Source organism: Lonchura striata, chromosome 11 (genome assembly GCF_046129695.1).
Source record: "Lonchura striata isolate bLonStr1 chromosome 11, bLonStr1.mat, whole genome shotgun sequence".
Taxonomy (NCBI): domain Eukaryota; kingdom Metazoa; phylum Chordata; class Aves; order Passeriformes; family Estrildidae; genus Lonchura; species Lonchura striata.
Genome location: NC_134613.1, coordinates 24,053,206 through 24,069,710, shown reverse-complemented (window position 1 = coordinate 24,069,710; position 16,505 = coordinate 24,053,206). Strand labels below are relative to the sequence as shown.

General features: G+C 50.3%; 1 protein-coding gene across 1 annotated transcript in view; it reads left to right on the top strand.

Annotated features, from left to right (window-relative positions):
• Positions 1-14,944, top strand: part of CTDSPL2 (CTD small phosphatase like 2) — a 30,657-nt gene extending 15,713 nt beyond the window's left edge. Inside the window, exons 2-13 of the mRNA XM_021541787.3 lie at positions 1,903-2,111; positions 3,595-3,733; positions 4,658-4,807; positions 5,245-5,457; positions 6,844-6,922; positions 7,200-7,311; positions 7,477-7,563; positions 9,386-9,448; positions 10,061-10,140; positions 12,142-12,268; positions 12,502-12,597; positions 13,043-14,944. Coding sequence (XP_021397462.2) covers positions 1,920-2,111; positions 3,595-3,733; positions 4,658-4,807; positions 5,245-5,457; positions 6,844-6,922; positions 7,200-7,311; positions 7,477-7,563; positions 9,386-9,448; positions 10,061-10,140; positions 12,142-12,268; positions 12,502-12,597; positions 13,043-13,108 — 1,404 coding nt within the window. The 5' untranslated portion in view covers positions 1,903-1,919 and the 3' untranslated portion in view covers positions 13,109-14,944. The remainder of the gene's footprint in view (positions 1-1,902; positions 2,112-3,594; positions 3,734-4,657; positions 4,808-5,244; positions 5,458-6,843; positions 6,923-7,199; positions 7,312-7,476; positions 7,564-9,385; positions 9,449-10,060; positions 10,141-12,141; positions 12,269-12,501; positions 12,598-13,042) is intronic.
• Positions 14,945-16,505: the final 1,561 nt, after the last annotated feature.

The window sequence follows — 16,505 nt, the reverse complement described above, 5'->3', positions numbered from 1 at the left end:
AGGAGCAGAGAGAGGAAAGAGCTTCCTGGGTCAGGGGCTGGCGTGATTTGGGGCTGGAGACAACAGGCAGCCTACAATCAGTGCTTTCATCAGGACAGGTGCCACCCTGCTGGTTGACAAGGTGTGATTGTTCTCAGGTTGGACTCGATGACCTGAGAGGTGCTTTCCACCCTAGGTAGCTCTGTCATGCTGAGCAGGATGGGCTTTCCTGCCTGCCCCAGCTGGAGGGCTGAGCCAGGCTCAGTGATGTGCTGGGTGCTGAGCCAGGGACATGCCAGTGTCAGTGACGTGCTGGGTGCTGTACCCCTGGGTGTGCTGGGTGCTGAGCCAGGCTCAGTGACGTGCTGGGTGCTGAGCCAGGCTCAGTGACGTGCTGGGTGCTGAGCCAGGCTCAGTGATGTGCTGGGTGCTGTACCCCTGGGGGTGCTGGGTGCTGTACCCCTGGGGGTGCTGGGTGCTGTACCCCTGGGTGTACTGGGTGCTGTGCCCTGAGGGTGCTGGGTGCTGTACCCCTGGGTGTGCTGGGTGCTGTGCCCTGGGTGTACTGGGTGCTGTACCCCTGGGTGTGCTGGGTGCTGGGTGCTGTGCCCTGGGTGTACTGGGTGCTGTGTCCTGGGTGTACTGGGTGCTGTACCCCTGGGTGTGCTGGGTGCTGTACCCCTGGGTGTGCTGGGTGCTGGGTGCTGTGCCCTGGGTGTACTGGGTGCTGTGCCCTGGGGGTGCTGGGTGCTGGGTGCTGTGCCCTGGGTGTACTGGGTGCTGTACCCCTGGGGGTGCTGGGTGCTGTACCCCTGGGTGTGCTGGGTGCTGTACCCCTGGGTGTGCTGGGTGCTGTACCCCTGGGGGTGCTGGGTGCTGTACCCCTGGGTGTACTGGGTGCTGTGCCCTGGGGGTGCTGGGTGCTGGGTGCTGTGCCCTGGGTGTACTGGGTGCTGTACCCCTGGGGGTGCTGGGTGCTGTACCCCTGGGTGTGCTGGGTGCTGTACCCCTGGGTGTGCTGGGTGCTGTACCCCTGGGGGTGCTGGGTGCTGTGCCCTGGGGGTGCTGGGTGCTGTACCCCTGGGTGTACTGGGTGCTGTGCCCTGGGGGTGCTGGGTGCTGGGTGCTGTACCCCTGGGGGTGCTGGGTGCTGTACCCCTGGGGGTGCTGGGTGCTGTGCCCTGGGTGTACTGGGTGCTGTGCCCTGGGTGCTGGGTGCTGTGCCCTGAGGGTGCTGGGTGCTGTACCCCTGGGTGTGCTGGGTGCTGGGTGCTGTGCCCTGGGGGTGCTGGGTGCTGTGCCCTGGGGGTGCTGGGTGCTGGGTGCTGTGCCCTGGGTGTACTGGGTGCTGTGCCCTGGGGGTGCTGGGTGCTGTACCCCTGGGTGTGCTGGGTGCTGTACCCCTGGGGGTGCTGGGTGCTGTGCCCTGGGGGTGCTGGGTGCTGGGTGCTGTGCCCTGGGGGTGCTGGGTGCTGTGCCCTGGGGGTGCTGGGTGCTGGCTGCTGTACCCCTGGGTGTGCTGGCTGCTGTACCCCTGGGGGTGCTGGGTGCTGTGCCCTGGGGTGCTGGGTGCTGTACCCCTGGGGGTGCTGGGTGCTGTGCCCTGGGGGTGCTGGGTGCTGGGTGCTGTGCCCTGGGGGTGCTGGGTGCTGTGCCCTGGGTGCTGGGTGCTGTGCCCTGAGGGTGCTGGGTGCTGTGCCCCTGGGTGTGCTGGGTGCTGGGTGCTGTGCCCTGGGGGTGCTGGGTGCTGCAGCCATGCCCACGTTCCATGGTTTGTTCCCTGGCAGCGTGGTGCTCTCCCTGAGCACACAGCTCTGTGCTGGAGCGCGCCGGGAGCGCCGCCAGCCTCGCATCCCCCTTCAGACTCGGGAGCTGCAGCTGTGGCACGTTTCCTCAGCGAGGGATTGCTGCTTTTCCCTTCAGCTTTCCATGTGGTACCCATGAAGATGAGGCTGAGGACACGGAAAGCCTCCCAGCAGTCCAACCAGCTCCACACGCAGCGGGCGCTGCGGGCCAAGCGGAAACACTCGGAGGTGGAGGAGCCCTTAGCTGGCGGCGGGGGAAAGCCACCCAAAAATGAGACGGGCCTCTTGTCTTCGATCAAAAAGTTCATTAAAGGAAGCACACCCAAGGTACGCTGCCTGCAGGCCCCTGCTTTGCTTTCAAGCGGGTCAGAATCACCTCAGGTTTGATTGAAAACCAGTCCTGTTAAGAATTAATCGTGTGGTGGAAGCAAAACGTAAAGAGTTGGAAGGCAACAAGTGCCTGTGAGTTGTGTCAGCTAAAGCAGACTTTGAAACCTTCAGGAGTCGATTGTAGGTGTATTTAACAGTCCAATAAGTCACAGGCTTTATTGCCTGGTGTTTCTTTGTGAAAATGTCAAATAAATTCAGTACATTCTTAATTTCTATTTTAAGGATTCCTTGGATCCAGATTCAAGGAATTACCAGTATTAACAACTTACAAAAGCCAGTCTGTAAGCATTAATTTCTTGACTATTTCTGGCAATTTTATTTAAAATTGTTTAGGAGTCATTTAATCAATGAAGGTCAAACCTCACAAATCCAAGTGCCATGGAATTGATGCAGCTGCTCAGGGATTCCTGCAGTGAGCACTTCCCTGCTTGGAGCATCACATCCAGATCCAGATTTTGGTGGGGAAAACCATGATATTTCATGTCTTGGTGCAGCTAGAAAGCTGAGCTTTACTGGTCTGCACATGTGAACACCTGTGGCATGTGCTGCATGGACATTTGAAGCTGAAAAAAATATATATACAAACACATACATATATATTAAAAAAAAAATATATATATATAAACTTTGATAGACTGAATGTAACCTTGGAATTCCTTAAAAAACTGGCTTTTTTTCTCTAGATGGAGGCCAGTTAAAAACCCCACATCATCCATCTCAGCCGTTCAGATACTGCCATTATGTAACTGCAGATTCAAGAGTATCCAGGAAGTCAGAACTAATTTACAATGTATCCCAGATCAGCTCTGTGATAAATAAAAATCTGATAAAATTTCAACATTTTATCGACTTGTCATAGGTGTTTTGGGGGAAAAGGGTAAGAAACCTACCATAAACGTGTGCCTGCACATACAGCCATGCACAGAAGATGTGCAAAACTGTTTGATTCTGTCTCATTCCCATGAGTGCTGCAGTCACTTATTCCCAGGTAAGGAGAATCCTTGGATTTTTCACAGCTCAGTTTTGCCCTGTACTGATACAGATTGTCACACTGGATATTGTTGGGCAGTTCATCTCCTGTGTATTTAGCAGGCAGAGAAACCAAGTTTCAGGTAATTTTAGTTGCTTTGTCTCTGCCTTTCCCAGCCTCTGCAGCACTGGAATATTTATAGATTGGCTGTAAAGGCAATTTTTCTACTACAGCAGCTCCATGTAGAGTTTTTATTCCCCATACTTGGACTTAGTTTAAACTGATGTAAAATCCCAGCTGGCCAGACACTTGTTGCACGTTCTGCACCTGGAGGTGGAGCAGCAAAGGGATCTTTGGTGAACTTTCTCCAGGAAGTGACACTCTCTGGTCTGCTCCATGGGAAAAGGCGCTGCTCAGCACGTTGGTTTTTCCCCTCTTTTCTGTTTTAAGGAAGAAAGAGAAAATCCCCCCAAGAGGAGTCGGATTGAGCGGGATATCGACAACAACTTGATCACCTCCACCCCGCAGACGGGAGAGAAGCCCAACAAGCAGCTCTCGCGCGTGCGGCGGAAAAGTCAGCTCAACGGAGGTTGGTGATGCCCCCGCTTCCCTGCAGGCCGGGGGGGCTCTGCCATCCCCCAGCCCTGCCTCCCCCAGCCGGGGCTGCAGCAGGACAGGTCACTGGGCTCTGCCTGGCTTCAGGGCTGATCACAGCAGAACGGGATTTCCAGCGCTGTGGGCAGCACTTCCATCCCTCAGACGCTCCCACTGTGTCTCTGTGAGAGCAGTGTGGGTCAGCAGCAGCTGCTTTGGAGCTAATTTAACTTTTTTTGTTGTTTTTAGTTATTATTCGGAAAGTCCCATAATCGTTTGATTTAGCTCTTCTCCCGTTTTCTCACAAATAAAAGGGAAACGTGACCTCCCAGCTCCTGACATTGTGGAAGTAAGCAGGTGTCCTTAGATGCTGAGAGCACTGGTCAGACACAGGCAGGTTTCTGTCAGTTGTGGGAGGGGGATTTGAGCTGTGGCATGAGAGATCACCCTTGTTATGTGTCAGCTCTGGAACATGGGTGTTCATTGAATTCTGTCCTTTGTGATAACAGCTGGCAATCCTTTCCCTTCGAGGTGTGTCTGTGCCCCTGTGTGTGTGTGGAGAGGAGCAGGGCTGGGCTCTGGAGCAGCTGAGGCTCAGCCAGGGAGCTGGGACCCTTTCTCGTGCCTCCCTCTAGTGGAGTCCTGGCACTGGCAGCTCCGGGGCTGCCTCCGCCAAATCACAATTTCCACCTGTGTGTTTGTGTGAGCAGATTTCTGTGTGTCTGGAGAGAAGCTTCTGGGCCTGCTGAGAATGGACATTTTGGGTTTATGCTGGTAGAAAGTTACTGACTCTCATGGACCCAGCTGGGCCTTGAACAAGAGTACACCTCTAGAGAGCAAATGCTGACCATAAAGGAGCATAGGCACCTGAAACCCAGCTGGGTGGGTGGTGTTAAAACTCGTATTTTTTCTTTTCCAGAAGCTGGAAGTTATGAGATGACGAACCAACACGTAAAGCAAAATGGAAAATTGGAAGATAACCCCACCACAGGCAGTCCCCCACGAACAACGTTATTGGGAACCATATTTTCTCCTGTTTTCAATTTTTTTTCACCAGCAAATAAAAATGGTGAGCATTATTCAAAAGGCAAATAGCTTAAAGCTGAGTGTGAAAATAAATTTTTGTAAGAAATAGCTGCTTTGGGTGATGGTACACTTTTCATGCTGGTTTACAAACTAAGAGTTACTGCTGCCAGGCGAAAAGGCTTCTTCATTCTTGGGTGGGTTGATGGTTAACGAAAGAAGTTTAGGAGCATTAGAGCATTTCTTTCATAGGTGTATTTAGTGGTGCACTTTTCAGTAAAAAAAAATTAGGAGAAGGAAAAAAAAGGGATTACATTTCTTGTCTCAGACATGTTTTAGAGTCATTGTCTTGGCCTTCAGTTTGTTCTTGTTTTTGTGGCACGAATCCGTGCAGATATCTGATTATTCCGAGGCTGTGTGTGGGGCTGGGAAGGAGCTGAGCAGTGGCGGGGCTCAGCCTGAGGGTTTGGAAATGTCCCTCAGGAACGTCGGGCTCCGACTCGCCGGGCCAGGCCGTGGAGGCCGAGGAGATCGTGAAGCAGCTGGACATGGAGCAGGTGGACGAGATCACCACGAGCACGGCCACGTCCACCAACGGCGCCGCCTTCCCCGCGCCCGGCGCGCAGGGCCGGGCCCTCAACAACGGCCTGGGCGACCCTGAGGAGCCGGGCGACCGCGACCTGCCCCCGCTCACGGGTAAGGGACGAGGGACGGGCATCGGGGCATCGGCGGCAGGGAGAGCGGTGGGGCAGCGCCTCAGCTGGGAGTCCTGCCCCCCTTCCCTTGGGTAAGGGATGGGACAGGGAAAGGGTGATACGGGGGCAGCACCTCAGCTGGGAGTCCTGTCCCCCTTCCCTTGGGTAAGGGATGGGACAGGGAAAGGGTGATATGGGGGCAGCACCTCAGCTGGGAGTCCTGCCCCCCTTCCCTTGGGTAAGGGATGGGACAGGGAAAGATTATATGGGGGCAGCACCTCAGCTGGGAGTCCTGCCCCCCTTCCCTTGGGTAAGGGACAGCACAGGGACTGTGTGTGGGACAGGGAAAGGTGGTGTGGGAGCGGCATCACAGCTGGGACTCGTGTTCCACCTTTGGGTGAGGGATGGGACAGGGAAAGGGTGACATGGGGGGCAGCACCTCAGCAGGGACTCGTGTTCCACCTTCCCTTGGGTAAGGGACAGGGACTGTGCCAGGGGACAGGGAAAGGTGATCTTGGGGGGCAACATCTCAGCTGAGAGTCCTGTCCCACCTTTGGGTGAGGGACAGCACAGGGACCGTGTGGGGGACAGGGAAAGGTGATATGGGGGCAGCATCTCAGCTGAGAGTCCTGTCCCACCTTTGGGTGAGGGACAGCACAGGGACCGTGTGGGGGACAGGGAAAGGTGATATGGGGGCAGCATCTCAGCAGGGACTCCTGTCCCTCCTTTGGGTCAGGGATGGCACAGGGACCATGTGTGGGACAGGGAAAGGCTGATCCCAGGGAATCCAGCTCCTTGGCAGGGTCTCTGATTCCACCTTCCCTCGGGGTGTACAAACGGTGTTAATACTGGATTTATGGTTGGTAGGCAAATCTGGTTTAGGCACCAAAGACACAGTTTTGGCAGGACTTAACTATTCCTGCTAACTCAGGTGGCCTCATAACTCTTCTTCCCATGGAAGCAGAGATTCCAGAGGAAAGGAATTATTATTAACACTGAGCTTGCACACTCTGGACTTGCTGATCTCCAAAGAGGAATTGGCTACATTTTGATGTCTTCTATTAGAACAACATGGTAAATGAGAAACACACAGATCCTCCATTCATTTTCCATCTTTTCTTCAGAAGACAACATCTTGTTTTGACAAAAATTCAGCTTCTGTGTGCATGGGCAGCATCAAATCCTGAACTAAGCCCTCCCCAGAGCTCCAGGCTCTGGTGGATGAGCAGCTTTTGAGCAGGGGAGGTGGGGCTGGAGGGAGCTTTGCCACTGTTCTCCTCCCTCGTTCTCGAGTGCAAATTGTCCCTTTAAAGAACTGCACTAATAAGACCAGCTCTTGTGGTTTTTTGTTTTATTTTTTGTTTTGGTCATTTTCGTTGAATTTCAGCACCAGTATCTCCAGACAGTGGCTACTCATCAGCTCACGCAGAAGCCACCTATGAAGAGGACTGGGAAGTCTTTGATCCGTAAGTGCCAGTGTTTCTACTGGAAATAATAAATTAATCATATGGGGTGTAAATTAATCATTTGGAATTAAGATGCTTCTATTTAAATTGGATCATTTTCATGTTACGATAATGAACTCCAAAAGCTCTGAGCTTAAAAAAATATGTGTATGCTCATGTGGGGTTTATTTCAGTTTAAAATACTTTTTTGTGCCTTAAATATTTCAAATATTAAGTTGGGCTACAGCATTACACTTCAGTAATGTACATTTTTACAGCAAAATCTGTATATTTTCAGATACTATTTCATCAAACATGTCCCCCCACTAACAGAAGAGCAGCTGAACAGGAAGCCAGCTCTCCCACTGAAAACCAGAAGCACACCAGAGTTCTCATTAGTTCTAGACTTGGTAAATATCTTTATAAACACAAACCAGAGCAGGGGGATGGAGCATTTCCCTTATTTTGTTCATTGTGGAAATCAGTTGTGCTTGCTTTAAACAGAAACTGTTGAATGTTGAATGTTTTCTACATTGTTTTTCACACTCCTTTCTTTCATGTAACTTTTTCTCTAGGATGAAACATTAGTGCACTGTAGTCTAAACGAATTAGAAGATGCTGCACTCACTTTTCCAGTTCTTTTTCAAGATGTCATTTACCAGGTAAACAGAGAAAACCCAACTTTTTGATTTTGTTTTGTGGGAATCCTGGCTGTGTGCAGTTGTTCTCAGCTTGTTTGAAGAGGGTGAAGCAGCAGCCTGGCATTTTGCACCTGCCTGGTGATAAACTGCAGGTGTCAGATCTGGCAGGGAATTTTCTGTTCACTGAAGCTGTTCCCTTTGCAGCTCCTCCCCGTGAGCCCAAATCCTCTGCTGGACTCAGAGGGAGGCAGAGCCCTCCTGGCTGGGACCTCCTGTGGCTCCACAGTTCCTTGCAGGGAATGGTTCCTCTGTGTGTGCAGTTCTGTGCGGGTGGTGGTTGAGTTTATGGAAGTATAGAAACAGCTGAGGCCTTTTTTAAATCAGTCTGACATCCCCACGCTCAGGTAATTGTTAGTGGTTATTAAGAAGAGGATTTATTTCTTGTATCCAGGGCTTGAACTGGTGCTGCCCTGCTGGTGAGAGCCAAGTCAGGGTGTTTGGTCAAATTTAATTTTTAACGTAGAGATTGTCCAATTTCTGCATTTTAGTCACTTTTTCCCTAATTCCATCCATCAGAACGTTGAGGCTGATGTCAGTGTGTTACTGCTCCCTCTGAGCTGCTCAGGCTGGGAGCTGCTGGAGCATTGCTGGGGTGCTGTTACACAGGAGGCTGAGCCCTGCTGTGTGTGTGTGTGTGTGTGTGTGTATGTGTGTCTGTGTGTGTGTGTGTGTGTGTGTGTGTGTGTGTGTGTCTGTCTGTGTGTGTGTGTGTGTGTGTGTCTGTGTGTGTGTGTGTGTGTGTCTGTGTGTGTGTGTGTGTGTCTGTGTGTGTCTGTGTGTGTGTGTGTGTGCGTGTGTCTGTGTGTCTGTGTGTGTGTGTGTCTGTGTGTGTGCATGTGTGTCTGTGTGTCTGTGTGTGTGTCTGTGTGTGTGTGTGTGTGTGTCTGTGTGTCTGTCTGTCTGTGTGTGTGTCTGTGTGTGTGTCTCTGTGTGTGTGTGTGTGTGTGTGTGTCTGTGTGTCTGTGTGTCTGTCTGTGTGTGTGTCTGTGTGTGTGCGTGTGTGTGTCTGTGTGTGTGTGTGTGTGTGTCTGTGTGTGTGTGTGTCTGTGTGTGTGTCTGTGTGTGTGTGTGTGTCTGTGTGTGTGTGTCTGTGTGTGTGTGTGTGTCTGTGTGTGTGTGTGTCTGTGTGTCTGTGTGTGTGTGTGTGCGCGTGTGTGTGTGTGTGTGTGTGTGCTGCTGAGCCTGGGTGTGGGCCGCGAGGCGGCAGTGCCCGTGCTGTGCAGTGCCCGTGCCCTTTTGGGGTCTCCCTGTCCCTTTTGGGGTGTCCCTGTCCTTTTGGAATCTCCCTGACCCTTTTAGGATATCCCTGTCCCTTTGCAGTCCCGGTGCAGTGCCCATGCTGCTGCAGTGCCCGTGCAGCTGCAATGCCCGTGCTGTGCAGTGCCCACGCTGTGCCCGTGCTGTGCAGTGCTGTGCAGTGCCCACGCTGTGCCCGTGCAGCTGCAGTGCTGTGCAGTGCCCACGCTGTGCCCATGCTGTGCAGTGCTGTGCAGTGCCCACGCTGTGCCCATGCTGTGCAGTGCCCACGCTGTGCCCATGCAGCTGCAGTGCTGTGCAGTGCCCACGCTGTGCCCATGCTGTGCAGTGCCCACGCTGTGCCCATGCAGCTGCAGTGCTGTGCAGTGCCCACGCTGTGCCCATGCTGTGCAGTGCCCACGCTGTGCCCATGCAGCTGCAGTGCTGTGCAGTGCCCACGCTGTGCCCGTGCAGCTGCAGTGCTGTGCAGTGCCCACGCTGTGCCCGTGCAGCTGCAGTGCCCGTTGCTGAGCCCCTCTCTCTGCAGGTGTACGTCCGGCTAAGGCCGTTCTTCCGAGAGTTCCTGGAGCGCATGTCTCAGATCTACGAGGTAAAGCTGCCACAATCCCTTCTCCCTTTGTCACTTTTCTGCTGTCAGACCCTTACTCCTCACACTAAACAGCAGTTTATCAGATCAAACCCTTTTCTAACCCAAAAATAAAACAGCTAAAAAAAACTTTTAAAACTTTTATTCTATTCTCAATCTCATATAAAAAGTAAAAGAATACAAATATAATTCACACCATTACAGTCAAAACTCAACTGTTTCCTAATTACAATAAACTATAAGCATTCCTTAACCTATCAACTTTACCCACACCATGCTATAAATACCTTACAACCAATCATCTAATATTACCCCTCATAAATCTTGTTACAATACATCTTTCATAATTCTGGTTCTCCAAAATATCTAATCTTATTTACAAAGCCACCTTTTAAAACTTATTTCTAATTCCATTTCTCTCTCAACAATATCTATCTTATTGCATAACATTTCTAAGTCAACATTTCTTCATACAAATACACACTATAAGAACCTTCTATCAAAGTTTAATTTTTTTTTTTCTACAAATTCCCACAACCACCTTTGAATTTCATTTTTAAATTGTATCCACTTCCTTGTACCTCCAGTGGTGACTTTTTCCCCTCCAATCCCCAGATCATTCTGTTTACTGCTTCTAAGAAGGTGTATGCAGACAAGTTGTTGAACATCCTGGACCCCAAAAAGCAGCTGGTCAGGTAAAACCAGAACAAATGTCATGAGCAAACTGAGTCCTGTGCCTGCCCACTTGTGCAGTGTGTCCCTGACTGATCCCTTGGGGGTTTGCCTGGGCTAAGAGAGGGAGAAAAATGGCCTGAAGTGATGGAATTGGTGCCTTGTGATAAAATAGCCCCAGACCAAAACCCCTGTTCAGTCTCTGTTAGGTTGGCTCATGGGAAATGACCTCTTGGGGATCAAAAATGTGCTCTGGAATACACACTGCAAAGAAATGAAATTAAATAAGTTCCTGATTACTTTTAAACTTCACTTAATAACTTCAGTTATTTATTATAAATTGTGGCTTGTATAGCTTTTACAATCAGCATGCTTTTCATTCTCATTCAATCACAAACTCATTTGTCTGTTGGTTTTGTATTGGAGCTGGTTTGGTTTTTCATTTCTCAGTAGTGAGCTTTGTTGGGAAGTCTTTGGCCTTTCCAGTTCCTTAGGGCAGAAGGAAATTCAGGGGTGGGATTCTGTCACTCTCACTGGCAGGGGAGTTGTACCTGGCAGTGCTGGCCCCAAATTGGTTTCTGCTCGGGGGTTTCCTGAGGGAAAAGGAAAGCCAGGGAAGCCCTCCCTGGTGGTGCCAGCCCGAGGATGGTGCCCAGGAGGGCACTGGCACTCCAGAACACCCTGTGGGGCTGTGCCCACGTGTCACACCTTCCTCCAGACACCTGCAGAGGTGCAGGGCTGCGACTGCTGCTGGCACAGGGCAGAGCCACGCACAAGCAGCAGGCAGGGGCTGGGACCTGCAGGCTGCTGCTGTGCTGCTGCTGTGCTGCTGCTGTGCTGCTGCTGTGCTGCTGCTGCTGGCTGGGCCCCGCTCTGCCAGCAGCCCCAGGTGCCTGTCAGGCCCCACTCGTGTGACTCACACTCTATATATAAATGCAGCAGCTCCTTTCCCTCCATGGCAACGTGGGGAGCTCGGCTCCTGCCTGGAATCAGGCACGCTGTGTGCAGCTCGGAGCTCTGCATTTAAACACACAGGCAGCCTGCAAGGGGCTGCTCTGCACCGGGGCGGGCGGCACCAAGTCTGCCTGCTTCACAGTCTGTAGATCTGTGGAGCTGCCAGGAATGGGAGATTTGTTCCTGCTGGGTGTTCAGTCAGAGTCCTTTTAGTCAGTCCATCCATCCATCCATCCATCCATCCATCCATCCATCCATCATCCATCCATCCATCATCCATCCATCCATCATCCATCCATCATCCATCCATCCATCATCCATCCATCCATCATCCATCCATCCATCCATCCATCCATCATCCATCCATCCATCATCCATCCATCATCCATCCATCCATCATCCATCCATCCATCATCCATCCATCCATCCATCCATCATCCATCCATCATCCATCCATCATCCATCCATCCATCCATCATCCATCCATCCATCCATCCATCCATCCATCCATCCATCCATTCCTTCTGTCATGAATTACACAGGAGCAGGCTGAAGGTGAGGGAAGGAGCTGGTGGGATATTTTGGCCTTTTTTTTTTGAGGCTTTTTTTTTGAGGTGTAACAACTGAAATAGGTTAATTGCCAGCAGAGGTGTAACAGGAAAGGAAACACTCCTTGTGACACCTCGTGTTCTGGCATGAGGTGGCACGGGGAGGCCCCGTTCTTTATTCTGGGACAGAATAAAGGGATAATAAACCAAATAAACTGGCTCTGTGCAGCACCTGGGGCTTGGCACATCCTTGGGGTGTTCTTGGGTCCCTTTGTTGGCCTGGCTGGGAAAGGGGTCAGAAAGAAGAGCCTGAATAAGTACAGACACCCACCCCTGTGTTAGTGCAAAATCACCTGATCTGGGCATTTTACCCATAAAAAGCTCTAAAGAAAGCAGAAAAGGGGCACAATTCTCTAACAGGAGATGGGAAGAGGAAAAAACTGGATAATGCTTGGCAAAGCTGTGTGCTCCTGGTGCAGTGTGGCTGTTGTCCTTGGTCTCAGTGCTTTCCTTTAATGGCAGGCATCGACTCTTCCGTGAGCATTGTGTGTGTGTACAAGGGAATTACATCAAGGATTTAAACATCCTGGGCAGAGACCTCTCCAAAACCATCATCATCGACAATTCACCGCAAGCCTTTGCTTACCAGGTGAGGGGCTGGGGCAGGAGACACCTCAGGGGGCAGAACTTCCTGAGAGGCACAGGGAAATGTAAATTTGGGACTTTGTATTGAAGCCTGCAAACCAAACTGTGGGAATAACACTCAGGAATCTCTAACTTGGAAACGTTTTTTCCCCCAATTGCTATTTCACAAGTCTTATCTGTAGATAAATTAAATATAAATTGTGTGTTGATGATTTTTTTTTCATATTTTAACTTCAGCTTTCCAATGGAATTCCTATAGAAAGCTGGTTCATGGATAAAAATGATAATGAACTCCTAAAGTTGATTCCATTTCTGGAGAAACTAGTAGAGCTGGTAAGTGCTTTCGTGGCTTTTCCCAGAACTGTCAGTGAGTCCCTTTGATATTTTCACCTATTGTCAAGGGTTTCTGAGTCACTGGGGTTGAGGCTGCTGAAGATCCAGGGACGTGCTCGCACGGCAGAAGAGGCTTGTCTCTGCTGAGTGTGCTGAAAACGCAGGGCTGTGGGATTGTGACATCAGTCCTGAGGAAACTGGGATCTCTGAGCCTTTGATGCCACGGTGCCCGTGGCTGGCTGTGCTGTGTTCTTTGTTCCCGAAAGGCCGATAAATCACTCCTCAGCTGCTGTGGGTGCTGTGCAGTTATTTCTGTGAGTCTCTGCAGCGGCATCGCGCGTGGAGATGTCTGTTTGCTGTGCTCAGAGAGGGGTGCTAGGCAAGGAGCCCTGCTGCAGTGGGTCTGGCTGTGTTTCTGCTCCTAAACCTGCCCTTTCCCCCACAGAACGAAGACGTCCGACCTCACATCAGAGACAGATTTCGCTTGCATGATTTGCTACCCCCCGATTAAAGCCTTTGCTCTCGCTGCCGAGGGGAGGAAATGCAGGACCCTGTTGGACTAATACAAAACATTGCCATTACTGTTGAAATTTTGCATTTTTGTACCCCGTCTTGCTTTTCTTATCTTTGGTGCCCAGCAATGATCAAGGGTTACAGAAAGAGACTTTCTGCACCTGAGGTTGCCGCCATCAGTACAATCCAGTACCCGCAGTAGGGAGGCTAGAACAGAAAAGTCTTTAGAACTAGTGCAACTCCAAGGAAATTTTTTATGTACAGGACATCTGCAGTTTATAAAGAAAATTCTGTTTCTGCCACCAGCAGTTTGACCTGTAGAAACACAGGATTTTATGATACAACAGAGATTGAAAATGGACTCGGATTTTCTCTCTGTTCGGTGCTCTAAGTGGGTTTGTAGCCACTTTTCTGTTACTTTTAAGATTCTCATTTCAACAGGAATGGCCAGTAAAAGTTGTTTTATTTTTCCTGTTAAGGTTTATAACCTTTTTACATTTTTGACCTGTATTAGATTAGAATTTCATTATGCATTCCTTTTAGTTGAGGCGCTTCATAGTTTTTCTGGAAATAGCCAAATTTTGTTAGTTTTTTATTAAACAGTTGGCTGGCCGTTTCCCTGCTTTGTCTGCCTGCATCCTGTATATTTGTTTAAAAATATTCTCTAGTTTTAGCCCACGTAAGTTTCATTTAGAAAGAAAAAAAAAAAAAAAAACCCAACAAAAAAACCCCGCATTTATATTTTCTTTCTGTAATATTCTACTGTAGTCGAAACCTTTTCAAAAAAAAATCAAGAGACTGGCTAGATAAGACGAAGATAAGGATTACTAATATTGGGAATATCCTAAAGCAGTGCGCTGGCACGTCCTCTGGACAGAGCACACCTGGCAGCGGCGCCACGATGGACAAGGAATACCTCAGCTCTGCTGTGTGCTCACCTGGCAGGTGTGGCCAGGCTGCTCCCGCTGCCCCGGGCAGGGCTCCCGCGACACTCCCGGTTCCTCTGCGGCCACCCCGGCCCTGGCTCCTAATGCAGCGCCCCGAGGGGACCTTTTCTGGCCGTGGGAGTCGCCTTTCCCGGAGGCTTTCTATGGAAGGTAGCATTTGTACGAGTTAGGAAGCTTTGCCTCTCGACTGCATTACCACGCCACAGGCTCGGACTGGTTTTGTGTAAAAGATGTCACAGAACGGCACTTTTTCTAAAGAGAAGTTTGCTATTTTGTATGCTTGATAAGAAAGTACAGTATTGGAAATTAAAGGTGGACAGCTGATAATTGAGAAGTATGTCAATTAATTTTTTATGTATATTACCTGTTTACTTGTACAATTTTATTGTACAAATTACATGCAGCTTCATTTTCAAATGAGTCCTTAAAATAAGGAAAATCTTTTTAGCAAAACATTTAATTTTTGTATTTTTGATTTTAAAAGGCATGAGTTATGTCAACTTTTTCCAGTGTATTAATGAAGATTTTAACTTTTCATCAGGTTGAGTGTTTTCTTACTATATTATCTGTTGTGTATGTAGCTAGCACATGGTGTCACTGAACTGTTAAAACTTAGCATGTAGAGCAAGCCTGTTTTGTGGAAAATCCTTATTCATTAAAAACAAAGTCATCATGGCAGATTTTCTGCAAAAAAAGTGAAAACGTTTGCAATTCAGAATACTGATTTTTTTTGTATTTAAAGAAAGGTATTTTGCTTGCAGGAAAGAAATACTACAGATTCATTTTAATGAGAATCTTTTAAATGTATTTATCTTTAGGGCATCTGGGCATCTTTACGCTGTTTGTCTTATGTCTTTATTGAAATAAAATGTACAGAACATTACCTTTACATCTGCTTGGTGCAGCCGTGTCCCCTGGTGGAGAGCTGGATGGATGGACCCTGCAAGGGGCAGCTTTGTGCAGCTGCCCCTCGGTTTGCAGCCCTTCCTCACTCGTTCCTCGCCGTGTAAATCTGAGTCCGAGGGGTTTCGCTTCCCTGCTGGAGCTTTGCCTAACAGGGGATTCCTCCCGTTCCTCCACACCACGGACCTGCTGTAAAATTCACGGATCTGCCAGACGGAGCCCACCTGTAGCTCGTGGCCTTTTCCAGCCGTGATGGGATGTTCACCTGTTCCAGTAACATCCTTATCCCCAGGTCCTCTGTGGCTCCGGCCCTTCCAAAAGTGCTTCCAGAGCTGAGGAAACCAAAGGCACGCCGCACTTCCCAGCTGTGTGCGTGCTGTGCCCGTCAGATCCGCGAGGGAAGCCCGAATGTAAACGTGGGGACGTAGCTCTGCATCGGTGCACAACGGGACTGACAGGGATTCTTAGTAAACATATTAAATATTCATATTTTCCTGTGCTGCAAGCCTGGTGTTTACCACTGAACTCTGCAGAGCGCTCCTGCCTCCTGCAAACCTTCCTGGTGCGGAGCAGTTTTCATCCACAGGTTTTATTTCTGTCATGCTCATCTCGAGGGGGAGTTCCCTGTTCCCGTGCCGAGCTCTGGGTCAGGTTGTGTCCCCAGCACCACCCCCGTGCCTGGGCAGGCTCAGCCAGTGCGAGCGTGGCTCGTGCCCCCCGAGCAGGGCACCGTGCAGCTGGATCACCCATCCCTCACGGAATATGGTTTTGTCCTTACGGAAGGCACCGCATCCTATTGCCAAGGTTCTGAATGATTTCCTCTGTGCTCTGTGCTGGGTTGTGGTGGCCTGTTTGCCGTGTCCCCGTGGATTCTGTTCTGTGTTGGAGCCCCTTGGTTCTGGCAGCTCGGTCACACTCCAGCCCTTGGGTGGCAGTTCCTGTTCAGGCTTTTGTTTTCCCTGGGACTGCCCTCGCCTCTGGTCCTGCTTCCCCCACCTCGGATTCACCCACCTGATGATTTCCATGGTTTGAATGTAGCAGGAGCCCGAATGTGCCCGGACTGGATGGGGAATCTCCCAAACCACTGGCGGACGGTGTCGGCGAAGGGACGGATGGCGTTTGGGGAGAGCCCTGAAATGTGGAAGCCACCCTGGCAGGGTGACAGAAGCCCTGCTGTGACAAAAACCCTGCCCAGCATCGTCCCCTGCCCTGCCCTGCCCAGCATCGCAGTGCCAGGGCTGCCCCGGGCAGGAGGGACCCGCGGGAGAGGAGGAGGAGGAGAAGGTTTTGTTCTTGGTACTTGCAAAAATGTCATTGTACTGATGGGGCCGAATCTTGTTAAATATGATGGGAAGAGAAGTCCTGTGCTATGGATTTCTGTTTCTTCTGCAATCATTTCTAGTCTACAGAAGCACAAAGATGTAATTAAACACTTATGCTCTGGATTCTGTTTTTATGATTTTTAGCTGATATCCTTCACTGAGCCTCAGTTTTCTATAAGTCAAGACAGTTTTCAGCCTTGAAGTGGAAGAAGTTGTGTCTGTG